Here is a 20841-nt window from a genome sequence, read left to right as displayed (position 1 = left end):
AGCTGGAGGATCACTTCTTGTCGTCTGTCCGCGACTGCTCATTCGATATATTTGCAGCTAAACTTTATATCTACAGGCCTTCGCGATCCGCAACCTGAGGAAGAGCCATGTTGCAGTATCAGAAACCCAGTTACACTCTGCGATGTAACGTAATAATAATCAAGTATCTACACTTTCACTCTTTGGCTTATATAGCAAGGAGACAAACACCGTGTGCGTGGGTTTCCTCGGGATCCTCCCGTTTCCTCCCACCTTCTTCATTCCACCATTTCATTCATTTCTTATCATCACTGTCTCCTTTAACCTAACCGGCATAATCGTGGGACGTAAAACTCAAAATTTTCATTTCATTTTTTCCAGTTCCTGTCAGTTTAGTGCATTTTTAACAGATATGTATCGAGTGGTAGAAAGAAGGGTAGGCATAAGTTAATACATGGCAAATACATCTTTAAGCACTCTATTTTACGGTGATATTTATTGGTACCGTTGGCCGGAGGGCGACCATACATCCCGTTTTGACCGGGAAAGTCCTGTTTAAGGGGCGTGTCCCGTCAGTAGATGGAAACAAGTAGTATTTGTCCCGTTTTATTCAAGTGTAAGAAGTAAATAACAAACCCAGTATCTTTACTCCTTGTAAAGATATTAATAATAACAAAGAAGCAAGAATCGAATTGAAATTCCCTACATTAAAAATGATCTATAGTTTACAATACTGCTCGAAAGGCAGCAGAGGTTTGAGTAGTTGCTTGTTTATTTTTGAACTAATTTACGCATTGACCTGTTTCTCATTCCCCATGATTTTAAAAAGCCAGAACCTGTCCCATTTTCAGCTAAAAAAAATTTATGGTCATCCTAGTGTTAATTAACGGGTTACAACTAAAAATCTGCACAAAATGTGCGGAGTCATAAAATAAAACCTATTGACACAGTCATCGCTATTCTTTGGTATGTTGATTGTACACTCTTTGTCTAGTTCACACTATGTTTGCTTTCCTTCAGATGCGAAGTAACTGGTAGAAAATGGCGTCAAAAGAAGAAGCCCTCCGTGCACGCATTGTAAATTTCCACGAAAAACATCACGAATTAGGGAAATCATATTGTGTGAAACACTTTGCTGCTGAAGGTGTGCCAAAAAGAACAATTTATGCGATACTTAAATCCGGAACAATATAAAGAAAAGCAGGAAGTGGTCGAAAGGCAGCAATTATGACGAATAAAAATAAACAAAGACTGAAAAAGATGTTTGACAAGAAAGACAACATTAGTCAGAACGACGCAGCAAAAACACTTAAGTGTTCACAACAATACATATCTAAAACATTAAAATCAATGGGAATCAAAGCATGCAAAAAGAAAAAAGCTCCATCTTACACAGACACGCAAATAAAAACTGTGAAATCAAATTGTCGTTGGATGGTCAGAAATTGCAAAGGAAAATCGTTTGTTTTGGATAATGAAAGTTACTTTAGCCTTTCTAAACCCCAAATACACGGAAATGACATTTATTATTCCTCAGACAAGCAACACACTCCTTCTAATATAAAATATAAAGGCAAGCAGAAATTTGAAAGCAAAGTGATGCTTTATTTAGTTGTATCGGAGAAAGGTGTGTTGCAGCCTTATTTCAAGCCTAGTGGGTAGCAATCAAACAAGATGTGTACGTGAAGCAATATTTTCAAAGATCTTAGTCCCCTTTATACGAAAATATCATTCTGACAATAATTTTATTTTCCGGCCTGACAAAGCCAGCTCTCATTATGCGAGAAAGGCTCAGGAGTACCTCATGTCCCAAAACATCTCTTTTGTGCCCAAAACCAAAATCCAACTAACTTGCCCTAGTGCCGCCCAATCGAAGATTTTTTTTTGGACAATTGAGTGACAAAGTGTACAAACATAATTGGAAGGCAAAAACTGTTCAGCAGCTTCAAAGAAAAATACGCAAATGTTTAAAAGAAATTGACCCAACTGGCGTCCAAACACCCTGTGCGTCTATTCCAACACGTTTGAGGACTGTAGCTGATCACGGACCATTTGCAATGTGTCATTAGCATTTTCTTTTCTGCCTATGTATATACTGTAAATAAACGTTAAAACATAGTTTCCATTTGTCGTTTGGTTGCTTTTATCTTATCTCACATTTTGTGCAGATTTTTAGTTGTAACCCGTTATACATATTCAATGTTTAAATAACGTAGATAAACCTGATCGACGCACAGGAAAGATACAAATTTAAATCTCCTGTCTTGCTAGGTAGAATGCTAAAATAAAGTTGTTTTTTTTTGGGGGGGGGGGTATTTTATTATTGTTTCATACCTACATGTAGAGAAGGGGAATAACTAGGAAGAGTAGCAAAAAGATACGCAAAGGGTTAATTTTATGTCTAAACCTTTCCGCAGTGAATCTACTACTCATAGATACGGGACAACAAAAACATCCTGACTGTTAACTATGACAATTCATGACGTCAGGTGCGAAAACTGTGGCAGCACCAATTCCTTGCGACTCAATCGAACGCTGATTCTTCCTTTCACCGTGTTGACGATAAAAACGGATTTCCAAAGCGCATACAGGAAGATGCTTGTCTGTATGCATTTTCTGACTGTGTAGATGGCGCTATCTTAGAATGCAGTATCCACCTTCACGTTGGCGCCCACCTGGACATTTCATAGCTGTATTTTGTTCTTTAAATTTTCTTTCTTTTCATGCTTCTTCCCCTCCCTATTTAATGAATCGTTTAAGTAAATAGTTAGCATTTCGTATTTTATCAGAGTTATGTGATAATGTCTTCATTATTTTATCCTAAGTTATAAAGTGGAACTGACTTATCCCCAAGTCCACAGACACAAATACAAATTTTAAATAACACGAAAAGTTAAAATAATCTCAACAGAAGTGATAGAAAGCTTGTTGCTTACCGCCATAGGCTTGGCACAAAGATTATTAAGTACAAGCATTCGCGCCTGACTGACGAAATCATCACCCATATATCGCCACATTGACTTCTGGAAGCTGCCTGAAGTCGATGTATCCAAAATGAATGCACCGAAAATTCCATTACTTTTTGTAACTCTTCCAACATATGCTCATGAGGAGGAGGGTGGCATCGCAACAAAGCAATCGTTGGAAACTCTCGTAAATCTTCTGCGCCACCGTTATATTTGCTAACAACATGAACTCCTCAATCATCCTGCAAGCAGAATACATCGAAAACATTAAAATAAAACCAGTGAGCTTCATTTCACAGTCTGAAACTACTACAAACTATAAAGGGCAAAGAGGCTCAGTGGTAGAGTGCTTATCTCTGGTGTGTGAGGTCCCTGGTTCGATTCCCAGCCAAGTAATTTTGTGGTGGACATCCGTGCCCGTGGGCTTTCTTGGGGATACTCCCACTTTCTCATTCCACAATTCTTCCATTATCATTCACCTGCTTTAATTATCGTCTCCCTTAGCCTACAGAGCATAATCGTGAGACGTTAAACTGAAAGATTTCATTTCATTTGCTACAAACTATGTAAATTCAGTACTGAAACCGGAAGTAGATTTGTAACTTCCGGTTGCAACAAAAAGATAAGTTTAGCCATGGAACCTGTTATTGGGACGCTGAGTTCATATCTAAAACAGTTTTTCGTTATCTCTTACAATTATTACTACATGCATATAGGAACCAGAATTTAAGTTGGAATTTGTACTAGTTTTCACTGCTTCCGGTTGCAGACGTTGTACCTATCACTTCCGATTAAGAATGGAGATGAAATGTATTCTTAGGACCCTATATCGACTGTTGAGAACCGCTTCGCGCTATCTATCACCGTTTGTGATCCACAGTGATCAAACTTAAAACCTGAAATTGTTGATTTCCGCTGAATGGATCACCTCCATTAACAGGGTGTCTACTGGAATACCAGAAAGTAAATTCATGACTTTTTCATGACTTTTCATGACCTTTTTGTTCAAATTTTCATGACCATGGCGATAAAAATTTACCATTAGTAATAATAAACCCCTACCATCAGTGGTGCATCGGAACTATGCGGGTTGCTAGTCTTAAATATCACTTATTGTGAATCTTAAAGAAAGAATCTAAAATTCTGCCGCCTTGTGCTCGAGCACAGAATAGCACTTACCTAAATACGCGCTTGCTCTTACCAGTTAATCACTCTATACTGTATTTGAAGTTTTAATTCTGAGTATAATTATCCATCTAGCAGAAATTTGTCTAAAATTAAGCACTCAGAGAACTGCCCAAAGACAAAACAAATTATAAAAGAAATTCGTTTTAAAAAAATAGATCATCAAATTTAAAATATGCAAACTCAAACGAATAATATTATTTGCATAAGTCTAAAGGCCCAAAAATACACAATTTACATTTTTTAGAAGTAAGGAAATAGCAGATCACAAAGTTGGACAGTAAAAAGTTGTCACTATATTACAAAGACTAGAAGATGAAATGGGGAGCAGCTAGGAAGACAGTAAAGTACCAGTTAGAAAGCACTAACTGGTGGGGGAAATTCTCACAATTACTGACCTGATACAACTGTTTCAGTACATGCAGTATGAGGTATAAAAGTATGAAGTATAAAAATATACTCTGAGATTTCAGATTTTCATGACCAGTTGGGTAAATAAAGGACTTTTTCATGACTTTCATGACCACTAAGCAAAATATATGACTTTTTCATGACTTTCATGACTTTCATGACCAGTAGACACCCTGATTAACGAACTCGAATCGAAACTTTTGAGCCTCTATATTCTCGCCAAAAACTGGCGGTGACATATAACTGGTCTTCTGGACGGATAGACATAATAAATATATATAAGGAAGTTCTGATAAACCAAACTCCTTAAGAACTGAAAAACATCGAGCCAGTGCTTGTAAACTGCAAAAGTGTTATTCTGCTTTATGACAACACGAAGGTCATATGGTGCTGGAGGATGAGACATGCTAATTTATATCCCATATTCCTGACATTACCATCGGAATACCATCTGTTCCACATTTATTTCATTTGTTAGACAAGTATGCGTGGACAACAGTTCCAAAGCTTCGATGAAGTAACCCCAATTCTCTGGACGAACTCTTTGGTTCATGTTCTGCTAAGTACTTCCATAGCAGGACCTATGATCTGCTCCAATGTTGGAGATAAATATTTCTGTTAATGGGAACTATTTCTCATTATCCATATACTTCTTACTTCATATTATCGGCTTCCTAGGACCATATCTAACAGAACATTTTTTTTTTTTATTTGGCACGGAGGGGAGGTGGAGGAATAATACATAAATACACAAAAACATGTATTATGACACTTATACATGAATTGAGCCAAGACAATTTTTCTTACTTAGTTTGACTGGTGTTTAGCGTCCCTTTCAGCACCAGCCTAAATGAGACGTAGGCCTACAGCTTAACGTAGGATTCGAACTGCATTAGCTCTCGCCGGGAATCGAACTCGGGTCTTCCTTGCCGAAGATGCGTGCGATAACCGTATAGCTATAAAGAAGATACAACTAGTTCTTTTTCGTTTCTCTAGCAACTGATATTGACTCTCATTGCCAGTTCTTTCCAGAAGTGGAGCGAGGTAATAAGAATAGTGACACAAACAGCACCTGTACCTCTTCATGTCCACCGACGCAACTAGGCTAGCTGTCTCCCGAGGCAAGAACTCACCTTATCCCCCCTCCCCGACCAACCAAACCTAAACGCTCGCCGACTATACCTGATATTGGCATCATACTAATTGTCCTATTCCATTTTTCCTTTAAGTGGTAAAGCTTGGTTTCAAAATTGCAGTACATTATTTAATTTTTACTACAGTATAAAACACCAAACTAATTAGTATTTGATTGCCAAATAACCTGAGAGTTGAGTTGATTTTGAGTTTAACGTTCCTTGCAGCAGCGAGGCTATATGAAACGTGGACCTACTGATTAACGTGGAATCCGAACCACATGAGCTCCCGCCGGCCAAATAACCTAAGAGTAGCATGCTTGACATATTCTTATAGTCTTATCATAACTGCAAGTCACAATGGTTTTGAAAATATATCGACATGTGCATATGTGTAGAATCAATCAACGATCTATTGCTTTATAGATATGCCACATTGACTTGATCTCTAGTCTTCCGTTGCAAGCGCTGCTATCAGCTGAAGGAATTCCACTAGCTTTCTCTCACTTAGAAACAACTGAATCCTTATTGACTCAACGCGTGGGTGTGTGAGGATATGAGCGTTAGTTCGCATTTTTGCCACGGTTCAAGACATTTTGGCAGCACAATAGAATAGAATATTATGACAGTGACGCTGTTGCTTCGAATATTATACTCGGATATTTTATAAATCTCTTAAATCGATGTAAGTTAAATGAAAGCACAAAAAAGCTGGAACTAAAATTCAACTCTGCAGGCTCTTTTGGCTGCAAAGGTTTTTACAATGTCCTCAAAAGATAGCTTTGAAGCTACCTTATGCTCTATGGATTTCATCTTAAGGTTGGTAAGTCTTGTTGTTCTCTTAAGTTTCTGAGCTAATTTTTTATGATCTTTAGTCTGCTAAAGCTTCTTTCCTCGTCTTATAGTGAAAATAAATATTTGACTAGTTTTGCGACCCCCCCCCCCCTAGTTAATGGCTAACGCATGTGCTTTATGTGAGTGTGGTCGATTTATGATGAAGGTTCGAATCTCACTTTAAACAGTAGGTTCCGTTGCATACAGTTTCGGTGCTGCAAAGGAGCGTTAAATTCCAGTAAGGTTAAAAAAGAAGAAAAAAACACAGCACCTGTATCTTGTAGCTTACCTATGACTATCCTTGTTTTCGTAGACGGAAAAATTTAGAGGTAGCTCAGTTTCGTCATGTAAGAAGAAAATAAGCTTTAGTTGGTCAATTCTCAAAGCCCCTCCATCAAACCTTTTACCCCGCAAGATCTTCGCTAAATTGTGAAGAAGTAGTACTGTTTCTACAATACGGGACACAGGAAAATCCCCATAAATATCCGGGAAATCCTCTGCAGTAAACTCATCTGAAGGATTTTCTATAATGTTCTGAAAAAGAAAAAAAAAAGAAAAAAAAGATATTAAAACTTCTTGTTACTACACGTACAATCCACTCTAAAAACACAGACACTAATTTAACTTTGTTACAAAATTGTCATAATATTTTGCTCATTAATTTCTAGATATATTGTGTTATGAACAAAAACTCTCAACACACCATGAAAATTTATTATGAACGTTTAAAAAAGTTCCTACAGATGCTTCAAAATGTATTTCCAGTAAATGGAGAAAACATCAGACTTCCTGCCACATTATAAAAGATATGGCGCGGGGAAAAATGAGTTATTTCCTCTACATATCATCTAATATCTAATTTAACCATCATAGGTATTCATTAATATAGGCTCTCGGTTATCCAAGCATGACAAGTGTTGTGGTTCGGTCCATGTGATCTGAATGGCTAATCACCGACTCAAGAATGAAAATGTGTAATTAGTTGGAAAGCGTAGTGGCTAGCGTACAGGCACAGAAATCGGTGCTCAGCACAAGCTAGACTAGAAAACACAAATTCATCTCATTTCCCAAGGAAAGAACTACCTTCTGTTGGCATTTATGGACCAAGGAACTGCAGAATTTTGAAGTATTCCGCAGTATTTCACGTTTATCTCATAATCTCTCCTGTCCTCTCTTCTACTATGGCTTTCCGTATGTCTATGAACTTTCACTCTTTTCTCCCGGCGATGAATTGCTGGGTGCAACAGGAAGTATTAACAGTTAAGCTTCACTCTATCGTTCGTATGCTACAGTATTAATTAACTTGGATGAAATTGTTACCCATTAGTTGACATCACTTTCCTATCTGAGAAAATACTGAGTTAATATATTTTTTTGAAAATGAAGTCATATTAAATATCTTCCCGATTCGACTTTCAAGACCAATTCAACTGGAATCCTAGCAATCAATAACTAGGGGAAAATAAATCGAAAGAAGTACGTAGCCTACAGTGTAAGGAATTTACGAAAAATCCTGGGAAAATTTCAGAATGGCCGTCCGCGAGATTTGAGTCCAAACTATCACAAACTGCAAAGCAAACGCTGACCACACATCCTTTGCTCTTTATATATAAATTTTTCAGGCTTTTATATTAACTCATTGGCAATCCGTGTTTTCTTGAAACTCATCACGATTTTCGAACGCTTTCTTTCCTCACTGGTATTTGAATTTAACACTGTTTTCGTCTTCCTATACCAAGTTCGACCATTTGTAGTTGTTCTAAACTAACGTATAAAAGAACGTTATGTGTTTGTCGTAAGTTGTACGCATAGAAATGAGTCACCTGGAGCCACCAAATGCTGTATACAAATAGATCTAGCAGTGTACGAAGCCATGTTTTCGATTTTTGACTGAAAAGGGAGGATATGCATTCTGGATTTTTCAAACAGTATAGAGTATAGGGTTGCCAACTGGTCGGTATTTCACCGGTCTGGCCGGAAATATTGCTGAAGTCGGTGATAGGTACGTACAAACTTCTTACCAGCCTCTTTATGACCAGTATTTTGAAATCTGTAATCGAGAATAAAATATCGAACGTCGAAGTCTTCAATAGTGCCTTTACAAATACAAATTTCCGTTGTATTACGAGTATATATTAAGCGATATTTTTTAAAATTCCATGAGTTTTTTCATTTATTTAACACAAAAAATTTGATAACAATTAGATTTTATTGTGAAAAAATACTCTCAACAATGGACAGAAGTGCATAATTTGTCATAATTGTGCGGCATAAATATAGCGATAAATTTAAATTGTACATCGATTGTTAGAAAATAACTCTTACGAATTTCGTTAGTATATGAAGCAGATTTCTATTAGTATCTTCCTAGGGGTTAAGGAAACAGCAATCTGATGAATAATTAACGTTTGACTTGGAAAATAACTAAAACTTGAACTGAGTGTAAAGATGAGCGTGGTTTTGCGCTCACACTCGCGTATATTTCGAGTTCTCACGCTCAGATTTTTGAATATATGCTCATGATAAAACTCACGGAAAATGAGCGCGCTCACGAGTTAGCTTATAAAAATGATAAAAATGATATCATCATCAGATTGTTTAAAATTCAAGCTACACTGAACGTGTATTTTACTCAATAAATCTCGTAAGTAATGATGAGACATGAAAAAACATTTTAATGATGAGACAGGAAATTTTAAACAGAAAAAGAAAAGAAACGTTACCTGTGCATGTTCATACGCTAGCTGCGTGCATGATCTAATAATAGATCTGGTAAATCTATGATTGACAATTTCAGCCTCTGGTGTCATCTCCCAAAATACTGAAATCGCCAGCTTATCTTCCCCTGGAGTAAGTGAACATAACTTACACAATTCTTCTGGCAGCATATGGTAAACCTGAAAAGTGGGCAGAAAGAGGTGAGTTTTTATGTTTTGTACCCTTATGTAACACCGAGGTTATGAAGGACACACTCTACTATTAACATGTGCTCCAAACCACCACCGAGGCTTGAATCCTGTGCAGTTGGTGGATGCACAGACCATATCAACTCTGACATTGTACAGATTGTTCCCCACCATGCTACCCAGTCTATAAGAATGCTTAAGTATAGGACTACACCACTAGCCTTGAGAATGAGCAAAATAATATTTCACAGCACTCAGGTTTATAGGGTTGGCGCGAAAGGCTAAATTGTTGGTGCCAGGTTGTAAAGTTGGTAAACAAGACCAAGTTGTTAACTTCACTTACAGTTAGTTCAATTGTTTAAATACATTTGAAGAACTGTTACTTGTAATTTTGTTAGTTTATGGATATTGCTGTGTATAGTGAAGTGTTGATTTAGTAGCTGATTAGTTGTGGAAGTATAAGAAGTATAAAGTTCATAACAGAATTGAAGGAGTCAATTAGTGTTATGTACGAAAGGAATAATATGCTAGTAAGATATTTATGTATAGCGTACGGATGCTTTTGTGCTTACCAGATTTATTGTTAAAATGAGGCTACAGATTCATAAAAATTGTTATATTGGTAATAAAGAATAATTACACGAGACTATGTATTGAACTTTATCAAGTTTTACGTAATGAATAACAAAAACGGACAATTCCATCACGCAGCCAAGATCAAAACTACTGCAGTCTTTTTGTAGTCCGAGAAACTTTTATATAAGGACGAATCATACGTGACACAGAACAATTTTGATGCGATACTGATCTGGGACGTGAAAATTGAACTGGAATGAAATGAAATCTTTGAGTTTTACGTCCCATTGTCATGCCGGCTGGGCTAAAGGAGACGGTGAGGATGAGAAATGAATGAAATGGTGGAATGAAGAAAGTGGGAGGAAACGGGGGAACCCAGAGGAAACCCACGCACACGGTGTTCGTCCACCAAAAAGTTCACTTGGTGCGAGCTGAGATCGAATCAGGGACTCCGTGCACCAGAGGTGAACGCTCTACCACTGAGCCACCGCGGCGCCTGTGAAGATTGAAAGAGAAGTACTTTGAAGTTTCATTGTAATTAGCCGTTGTGTGATCAGACGAACTTCTGGCGACAGAAGATTGAACTACTAAGTAAAGATGTATGTTAGTTATCTAATAAGGATAAGCAGAGAGGTGTATAGTTGCTTTTGTGAGCAAAAACTCAAAACTCGAGTGAAAACTACAGGGAAATGTGTGTGTGTGTGTGTGTGTATAATGGGAAAGATTGTATATGCCATAGCACTCAAAACTAGAGTGAAAATCACAGAAAAATGTGTGTGTGTGTATAATGGGTAAGATTGTATATGCCATAGCAATATCTCCATTCTACAAATTCTTTGAACGCTGTGTGAAGGATTTACCACCTGCTGGGCGATCAGTAACAGCATCAAGCAAAAGGAATGTCATGGTTATTGAAGAGGAAATTTGTAAAGACCGGCGAATCAACCTTCGAACATTATCAAACACGTTCAACATTTCGCAGTACATAATGTGGTGCATAGCAAACTGCAATTTCGCAAAATGAGTGTTTGATAGGTGCCAAAGAACCTTACAGACGTCCATAAGAGGCAACGAATGATCTGCATGGACCATCTGGCACGGTACACCGAAGAGCGTCATGTTTTTCTAGAAGATACAGTCGATGAATCTTAGTGTACCCACTACATGCATGAAACATATCGCCACCCAAAGAGACAATTAACAGTGATTACTGTGAGAAAGTGCTGGAGACTGTTAAAGTTTTCGTATTTTATACGCAAGTTATTTATAATAAATAAAATAACTTTACGCACGCTTGCTTAGTTTTATTTATTTGCATCCTAATATTTCGTTGAACTTTTGCTTCTGTGAGCTTCTTCGAAGGACTTCATGATTCGAAATTTAAATTGAGTGGAAATTTACATGTTCCTTCCTTAATCTCTTTCTCACATGTATTCAATTGGAAACAATTTCTCAAAGACTCTACAAAAACTCCTAAAAGAATTACAACACTCATTTATGAAAAGTTAAATTATTTTTGTTTGTATCTACTCATAAATACAAGGCAATTCTACAAATATATCATGTAAATACTTTCTAATCATGTAAATACTTTTTATTTCGATTTATTTAATGTGGAGTCTGTCACAAATGATTGCTAAAGATTAGTTACTAGTCTTTTGACAAGATTTTGACAAAATATATATTCAGAAAACTGTAGACAAAGAATTAATATAAAGTAACCATTTTCAAAAAAGTTAATGCAAGAGTTTTTGACTCATATTCTGTTAAGAGTTCAATCTTTGTAACGATTAGGCGATCCTTAATCTTACCTTTTGTACTAAATATACAGAAGTAGCTCTCGAAGCAACAGCATGATCCAAAGGTGTTCCCTCTTTCAAGAAATACGTCACATCTGATATGTGGACACCAACTTCAAGGTTTCCATTCTCTAGCAATTTACACGACATAGCGTCATCTAGATCCCGTGCTGTTAAGGGATCGATTGTGAAGATACACTCATTTCTATTCAAAGAAAGACATGTACAGTAATACTTTCAACATTAAAGTTATTTTATTCTATTCAAAACTTGACAAACAGACCAACAAAATTCAGAAAATTAGAAAACAATCGAATCAAATATATATATATATATATATATATATATATATATATATACGTAGTTCTGCTGTCAGTTGTTAGCAATATGTTACATTAATACAAGGATTGGATTTTTAGTAATGGCAACACTGCTATACATATACTCGGGAACAAAGTAATCCATTATAATTCATACCAGCAGCGGTAGGTTAGATGCCGACCCTCTCTCAAAGCACATGAACTCGCCTGCCCTCCCCTCCATGTGTGCGAACCGGCGACAGTTAGAAGGCAGTTCTGAGTGAGTGCTTGTGGACTACAGTCACGCTGCGTGCGTGCTCGCGGAATACAGTCATGTTTACGAAGCAAGATCAGAGGAGCTGGCAGAGAATTCAATGCGCTAGACTAGCGATTCGATTGTGTTGAAAATTCTGAAGAAGAACCTGAGATTGCGTAAAATCACCTCAAGGTAGGCTCCACATGATCTGACTGAACAACACAAATGGCTGCGATTTGATGCCGCTCGAACACACTTGCATGGTGTCTAGCAAATTTCTCTCAGCAATTTCCCGACTTTTTCCAGACTTTTCCCGACCATTTCCAAATTTTTCCCGACTCATACTAAAAAAAATGTTTTCGTAAAATTACATGCCTTTCTCATTGCGTTTCTCGCGTATGCGTTTCTCATTGATAGAATCATCTGCTTTGGGATAGGAAGGGCTTGTATGCCACTAGCCTCATTGACAGCATCATACACTACACGCTGCGCCGCTAAAGAATCCTCTGACAAATTTTCAACTGCTATTTCCCTGTTTACCGAAAAACCCCTTTCTAATGGTGCATTACCGTGGGAAAGAATTAGGCATATCTTTACTATTTTGCACAGATATACATCATTTGGTGGTAACACACTCATCCAGAAGTCATCAAGTCTGTGTTCATTTCTTTTGTACGACTCCATTTTCTCCCACATGTCTGATCTACTAGAGCATTGTATTCTCTGTCTGCCTTTTCTGCATCAGACGCTGAGACAATATTACTCTGCACTAAAATTTCGAACGTTGCTCTCATTTGTTTAACAGCTTCTTCCTGTGAATGACCAACGGTTAAGGGATTAAGAAACGTCAGCGCTTTTGTAAGGGAATATTTTAGCGGAGACCTCTCCTGCAGCTTGGACACTAAATGTTGATAACATTCACGTACTTGCTTTCGGAAACACAACATTTCCTTTTCACTAACTTCTGTACATCTCAGTGCTGACCTAGTTGCATACCCAAGGTCAATTTCCTTGATACGAATTAAATTAATATATAAGTTTTCACTTTTCTCCATAACATCAATAGCATTGATACTCTTCCTGTGCATTATTTCTTTTTTAACGAAGCGAGACATCAATACTTTCAATAACTGAGTAAGGCTACCATGCAAAAATGGAGTCATAGGAGCAGTAACGTAGCGTTAAGTTTTGAAATGGGTAGGCTGAAATTAGAGGGTGGCTAGGAGGGGCCCGGCCTAATCCCTCGAAACTTGCAATTTTTGTTGTATGTATATATGAGTGTAAAGTGAATTTAAGTTACCCCCCCCCCAAAAAAAAAAAAAAAAAACTATCCCGACCTTATTTAAACGATCACGTCTTAGTGTTCTGACTACGCTGTAATACTTGATAGAAAAATGCTAATTCATGCAATATATTTTTCATACAATGCAAGAAAAAGTATAAAAGTGGTTCTGCTTCATATTTCCCTTACACGTACGGTTTCCTTACATATGCAATACTCGCATATCACCATACACTGTATTACTGTTTCAAAGAAACAAATAAAAACGGATAGGTATAGGACGATCTTAAGTGTAACTTCCCCAAATCAAAGACAAACTTAAGCACTTCACCCACAACAACACATATCAGCATACTAATGGAAAACAGTGGAGCAGTAGCTCACAGTCAATTGATGATTTTTACAGAGAAAGCTATTTTTAAATTGAAAGTATGAAAAAAAAAAAAAAGAAAGAAAGAAAGAAACTATAAATCATCTGAGGTCTTCTTCAGTATCGATCTTCGAAAAACTTGCGGACAGCAACGCAACGCAACGCTGTGATAACGCAAACCAGTACGCAATAAGGTCCCTGATGAATTAATACTATTCATAATAACATAACATTTTTATTCTCTCTCTCTCTCTCTCTTTTTTTTTTTTTTTTTTTTTTTTTCCTTGGTCAAAACTAGTTACTGAATGTGAGCTTCTAAATTTTTCATAGTCTCTGTTCCATACTTTCTTACAAGACCGCATCCTGTTGCTTTTGTTTCGCCGAACACCCGAAAGGCTAGCCTTTCGTCAACATTTGTCCACTTTCATTGCATCATGAATTTGTGTATAGCTCAAGAAGTTTTCGTCTGCTGGGGGTGGCGAGAAAGTGATTGTCACCGCCCCATTCTCCTCATTCCATGAGAGAAGCGGAAGGCTAGCCGCCGATAGCCTTCAATGCGTTCTTGCAGAAGCTTCAACTCGCTTCATGTTTAAACAGCGTATTATAAAATAAACCCATTTTAATAAAATTAATTGTATCAATATCCAAAAGCAACATTTGAGGCTGATGTATAAATAAATAGATAGGCTAAGCCTTATAGCCTTAATGGACACTACGTCCCTGCATATTCAGTCAGGAAAGGCTCACAGTCCTCAGCAAGAGATTGAAAAAACGCTAATTTTGCATAGAGCAACTTGTCGTTCAAATTTCTAGCTGAAACTGTTACAGTTCGGTTCTTTGTCTGTTCCCTTAACCGTTTCAACATACTTTCTCACATGCGGTAATATTTCTTGGCTTCGCTTGGCTACCTTCGCATTTTCTATCCAAAGAATATGGCAAAATGGAAGTGGAAACAATGACGAAGCTGTTATTTCAGAATGCTGGGCACGCCTTGCTGGTACCATTTCGTACAAGTTATACCGTGAACAACGTGAAGACCACACGAGCCAAGTTCAAGGAGCTGTGGAGCGTCTGTACCAAGGCAGGCACAACGTTCCTTTCATTAGCCGTAAAAGCGCCCAATTTACATTTGGCCCATCCATTGAAACTTGCAAAAGCTTAAATGGATCAAACCTTGTAGTAGGTCTGTAGCTGTACTATGATCCATAAAAACAGAATTCAAATACCGTGTTCTGACTCTGTTCGTGTTATCGTCCCAGAAGCGTACACTTACATCCATTTGAGTTCTTTGCGCAACACTATTTAAACTTTCATCAAATCCAATGACATAATGTTCGCACTGTTGTAATACGGATTTAAGTTCACGTTGAAAGTATGGACACAATCCGTACACGATGCTATATGACATTTTACGCGAGGTTTATCGGAGTCGCTCCGACAAGCGTCAGCATCATTTCCAACATGTGGAATTTAATTCCATTTTTCCCGACTTTTTTTCGCAAATTCCAGACAAATCCCCGAATTCCCGACCATTTTTTAAATTTAAGACAAATTCCCGACTTTCCCGATTTTCCCGACTGCTAGACACCCTGACTTGGAGAGGTATCAACGTGAAGGTGAGGCCTTCTTACGGTGGATCATTGCTATTGATGAGACCTGGGTCAGAGCGTGTGAACCACAGCTGAAACGGAAATCAAACGACAGGCGTCATCCTAGGTCACCGAGAAAAACAACAGTTCGGAATACCCCAACCAATGTGAAAGTTATGCTCATCATTGCATATGACTGGGATGGTGTAATCATAAACCATGCCGTCTCCCAAGGACATGCAGAGTACTACTGCAATTTTTTGCAAAACAATCTGCGAGCAGCTTAAGACAAAAACGAGGCCACTTCCTGAAGAACCCACCCATCATTCTGCATGACAATGCAAGGGCACATTCAGCAGGTGCTGTCACTGATTTGTTGCATCGTTGGGGCTGGGAAATGCTGTATCAGCACCCATATTCTCCAGATTTAAGTCCCTGCGACTACGATTTCTTCCCGAAGATGAAGGAACCACTTCGTGGAACACGCTTTTGTATAGCTGATGATCTCTCCGGACGACCGATCGCTCCATCCGCACTATCCAGAGATTAGGCATTGCCAACGGCATCCAGCGGGTTCCACATCGCTGGGAACAGGTGATTCACAATGCTGGTGATCACATCGAGGGCATGTAAAACTTCGAACCTTGTAAGTGCTCCACTTCTCAAGATATTCCGTTGTTGCCTTTACTAAAAATTTAACAATCGTACAAAGAGTTTGGTATTCGAAATACTTTGGGCAAAAAAACCTTTAGTCGTGAAATCATCGAAAGTTATTTCAAAAGTGAAAGTATCTACCTTGTTTATTGCGTATTCAAATATTCAGGAAAAATTTTGTAACTATTGAAGACTTGTACCTAGGTATATCTAAATAATTGAGTTTGTACTTATTACGCATCTTCCCCAATTTCCTAACGGTACCTTTTGTCTGCAACCAATTTCAATATTGGAAGGTTTCGCATGTCTTCACACCATGTTGTAACCAGATGTCTACTACACGTGCTTACAATAAATAAACACAACGCAGACGACAGTAACGAAGAGGAGTCGCCCACCATCGCCAACAGTCGGCAGGACGGACATCAACGAAGGTAACCGACATTTTAGGATAAAAGACAACATCACACCTCAAGAATCATCAATCTCACCCGGTTGATCAAACTACCAAAAGCCCTAAGGCGCCTGGGTCATTGGGAACACCTTACCCCTCTCACGCCGCCTGGTCAATAGAGAGAAACCTTTCCTATAAGCCCTAAGACGCCTAGTCATTCGGTTCCTTTTTCTTTCTCACGACGCATGGTCTCTCTCACCTACAAAAGCCCTAACACGCCTGGTCATTGGATTCCTTCCACTTTCTTACTTAAAATATTAGAGGAAATACTTATTGTAATATATTTCTGTACTCAAGAGAATCTTTTATAATAGAAAGGTAATGGGAAAGTTCAAACTCCCGTGTACCATGTTTTGTTCTACCTTACATAACAAATAAAATTTTACACTATTTATTTAAGCAAAGTAATAATTTTTAAAAAAATATTGATTGACTTCTGTTTATGTCCTTACGCAACACCAAGGTTGTTACACAGAACGTGATCTAGCCCTCACCTTTTGTCCAGTGGCTAGAACGCGCGTATTTAAGTCCATGGGGCCCTTGTTTCAATTCCCGATGAGACAGCATTGAAAGGGCCTATACGGTTTGCCATAAGACCAGACTGTGTCACATGATCAGGTCAAAAGTCACGTTGTGTGTTAAATCGAGTCTGGAGATTTCAAATCCAGATGTGAGATATTTGAAGCACGTAACCTCCGCGTGGGTCGCCCTGAGAAATTGGCAGAAGATGCATATATTTTACCATTATTATTGATTTTACTCAAACAACTTGACTTTTGACAATGTTCTATCCATATTTACCTTACGTGCTATACATTGTTTTTAAGCTCTTCATTAAGTCTTTGCAATAAGCTTTCAATTAGCCATCTCCTTATTATAGTTTTTCAGATATGTGGACGACTTCATTTTATTCATTGATTTTCAATTGACATTAATGTTAATGTTTCGTGCTTTTTTGACTATGTTCCATCCATTTTAGGACAATTTGCTTTTGGAATATAGAATCTGCATAGTCTCTTCTTTATTTGGGCCGGATTTCAGCCATCTCCCTCTTTTGGTTTCTGAGATAAGTGGAAGAATTATTTGTTTTTGATTGATTTTCCATTGACATTAATGTTAACGTTTCGTGGTTTGTCTGTGCCCTTTGAACGCATTATGATGGTTTGGATTCCACCTTAAAACTGTAGGTTCACGTCTCATATAGCCTTGCTGCTGAAAAGTAAGGTAAATGTCAAGGAGCAATAAGAAGGTAACCTAACTTACTACCTTTGTGCATTCGGAAACATTCTGACATTTTAATCCAGTTCAGTTGACAGATGTACGGAACGTCCTGCAAGATCTCCTCGCACAGAACAGGCCATTTTTCACCACACTGTATCGCCCCCAAGAGAGTTAGATTATTGGACTACATTATGGTCCCGACTTGTTGCATTGGAGTTTGTCGTGCTTTTTGTGCACAGAGTCTACACAAAATGTAGATCTATACAAATCTGTAAATTATAAGTTATTGTCGCGTGAGTTACAACTTCATATCAAATCCAAATCAAAGGAAAACAAATTGACCATGTACGCACAAAGGAGTTCTTTATGTATAGACAGATCTGAGGAAGAGCTATTTCATGTCAAATTAATGCACGGTTTATGATGGACCCTTACAATTGAAGATATTTTATACTCTTAACGCTATCACCAGTGTGTGGAACAAACGGAAAGCTCAAATCGATTTATCAATATTTGGTACATTTCTTGGTACCAAATTCCATCGAAATCTGGCAAGGCAAAGTAGAATTTGGTTGAAAATTGTGTTGATTTCACATGGAATGACTCAGAAGTAAAGCCACGAACACAAGACCCTTCAGGCAGCCTCTAAGTGTAAAAAAATAAATAAATAAATAAATAAATAAATAAATAAATAATAATAATAATAATAACAACCAGAGGTTGTTAGTTCTTGGGCCTTAGGAAAGTCTGGAAAAATTTTGTGCACTTCCCTTTCAGGTAGAACATTATTTTGATAAACTGCTTACCTCACAAGGTAATTAATTTCTGAAACAAAAAAGTTTCTTTCCTATAATGCAAAGCATTTTTTAAAAAGTTTTTCAGTTTTTGGACCACTCACTGTGTAATTTAAATTCCTACGACTCACCTATTTTTTTTTCTTCTTTCTTACTTTCTTCGCAGCTAATGCCATGTTATTTATTACCTACGGAACTGTAACTGCCCCGACTATCACATAACGAAAAATAGTTATTTACAAATAAATTTTCAAAAACTATCGACCTTTATGAACAGACTACGGCGTTATGTTTAACTGGTTTTATAGACATCCTGTATTACTCATTAAGTTTTGCCCACAGTTCTCTCTTACTCAGATATTAATTGGTTTGTATTTATTTTGTATGCGTTTGACCTTGGCAATAATATCGAATCTATGATAACTCACCTCAGATCCACTCTCTGTGCCATTTCCTCAACAGTAAATGTATACGGAATCGGCGGGAGACAAGCCATACAGCGTGCATCAAATTCATCTGTCTTCAGACCATTCTCTATCATTATGGCCATACTCTCAGTTTCTAGATCACCTTGCATTCCTACGTGGTGCTGCAAAGTCCTGAAAAAAATCCATTGTTTCTTATGGTGAAGAACAACGTAATCAGAAAGAGGATGAGAAATAAATTAGGGCTGGGGAACTAAATCAAGACGTGCTAGAAAGTATGATAGAAGGAAAAAGAGGAAGTTAAAGAGGTTGCAATTGATGGACGGTATTAAAACGGTAAACTTTTACATGAAGATGAAAAGCTTAACTAAAGAGAACAGTGCATGAAAACTTCTCAGTTGTGGCAAGTCATCTGACCATAATTACAGAATACCTATATGATGATGATATCATACATAGATATCAAAATGATTTACAAGGTTCAAATAGAATATCGAAAAGTCAATGAATAATTATATTTATTTATTCATCGGCTGGTATTCTATATGAACTTTCTTCTAAATCTAACCGTTATAAAGACAATACTCCCACTTCTCCGCAACTTACACACATTTTATATATTATCCCTTTGTTTATTATACTAAAAAGTGTTTCATGCACTCTAAATTTATACTTATAACCATCTTTACATAGCATTATACCAAAAGAATAAATAAAGACTATTGATTCTTGCAAATTTACTCACTGAAAGTCAAGGTCCATGTTCTAAATTATTAGCATACAGTATATTATTAGCATTTTTAATTCCTCGAACTTATGAAAGGCAGTGGAAAGCTAATGAAAAATTTATGTCAAAACTGCAGTATCAGTTCTTAAGTATCATATTTCCAATTTGAAATCAGGACAGTTAGTCGAAGTATTTGCAGCTCCCACAGTCGAAGTATGACAGACACAATATTGTCATCGTACAAGTAGTTTCTTTATGCCAGTTCTAGGAATGCCTTGAAAGTACGTGGGGATATGAAAGAAATCTTCCATAACTTGTTGACAGTTGGGTGTTTAACCTGTCAGAAGTGATTTAATACTTGGACGGTGTTAGTTTGTTGGCGCAAGTCAAGTGAAGAATGTGCTAAGTCATATACCATTAGAACCCGTACGAGCAATTTTCTACGAGGAACTTTTCCCTGACATTTGCCGGATCAAATCCGAGAGTAGCAAACTACTTATTGTCAGTGCTCTCTGTCCGATACTCTGATCGTATCGATTAGTTCTAACGAAATAGACAGCTTCATTGAGTGTTTCGAGTTGTAGTTAGTACCACTGGAGCGCAAGGCAGACTAAGAGTAAAACTATGGGGGAGAAATGTATACCACGACACAATTCGTAAAATGGAAGACACAAAAACCGCATTTTATTGAATTCCTCTTACCTTTTTCCCTTTCTTTCTTCTTTCTTCCTTAATTGAAAATAATATTTTGCCAGAAGACATTAAACTCTCCACGGAAGTTTAACATTCAGTATTATTCAACTTATGCCAACGAGTAGGATAAGTCTGAAGGGGGAATAAAGGGATTAAAATCTGCCTTGTGATTATCTACTGCTCAAGAGCTTGCTCCATCACAGAAAGAAAACTGAAAAAAAAAAAAATCCAAAACCAAGCACAACTATAAACTCTAAGACTTCGACAAGACTTAACCTGTTTATCATA

General features: G+C 37.4%; 1 protein-coding gene across 1 annotated transcript in view; it reads right to left on the bottom strand.

The window, feature by feature from the left end:
• Window positions 1–20841, bottom strand: part of LOC145680324 (DIS3-like exonuclease 2) — a 74592-nt gene that overhangs the window by 18920 nt on the left and 34831 nt on the right. The window contains 7 exon segments of the mRNA XM_081750700.1: window positions 2916–3035; window positions 3038–3126; window positions 3129–3187; window positions 6798–7042; window positions 9232–9405; window positions 11802–11994; window positions 19137–19307. Coding sequence (XP_081606826.1) covers window positions 2916–3035; window positions 3038–3126; window positions 3129–3187; window positions 6798–7042; window positions 9232–9405; window positions 11802–11994; window positions 19137–19307 — 1051 coding nt within the window.

Source organism: Thermobia domestica, chromosome 3 (genome assembly GCF_964235325.1).
Source record: "Thermobia domestica chromosome 3, izTheDome1.hap1.1, whole genome shotgun sequence".
Taxonomy (NCBI): domain Eukaryota; kingdom Metazoa; phylum Arthropoda; class Insecta; order Zygentoma; family Lepismatidae; genus Thermobia; species Thermobia domestica.
This window is presented reverse-complemented; position numbering and strand designations above follow the sequence as displayed.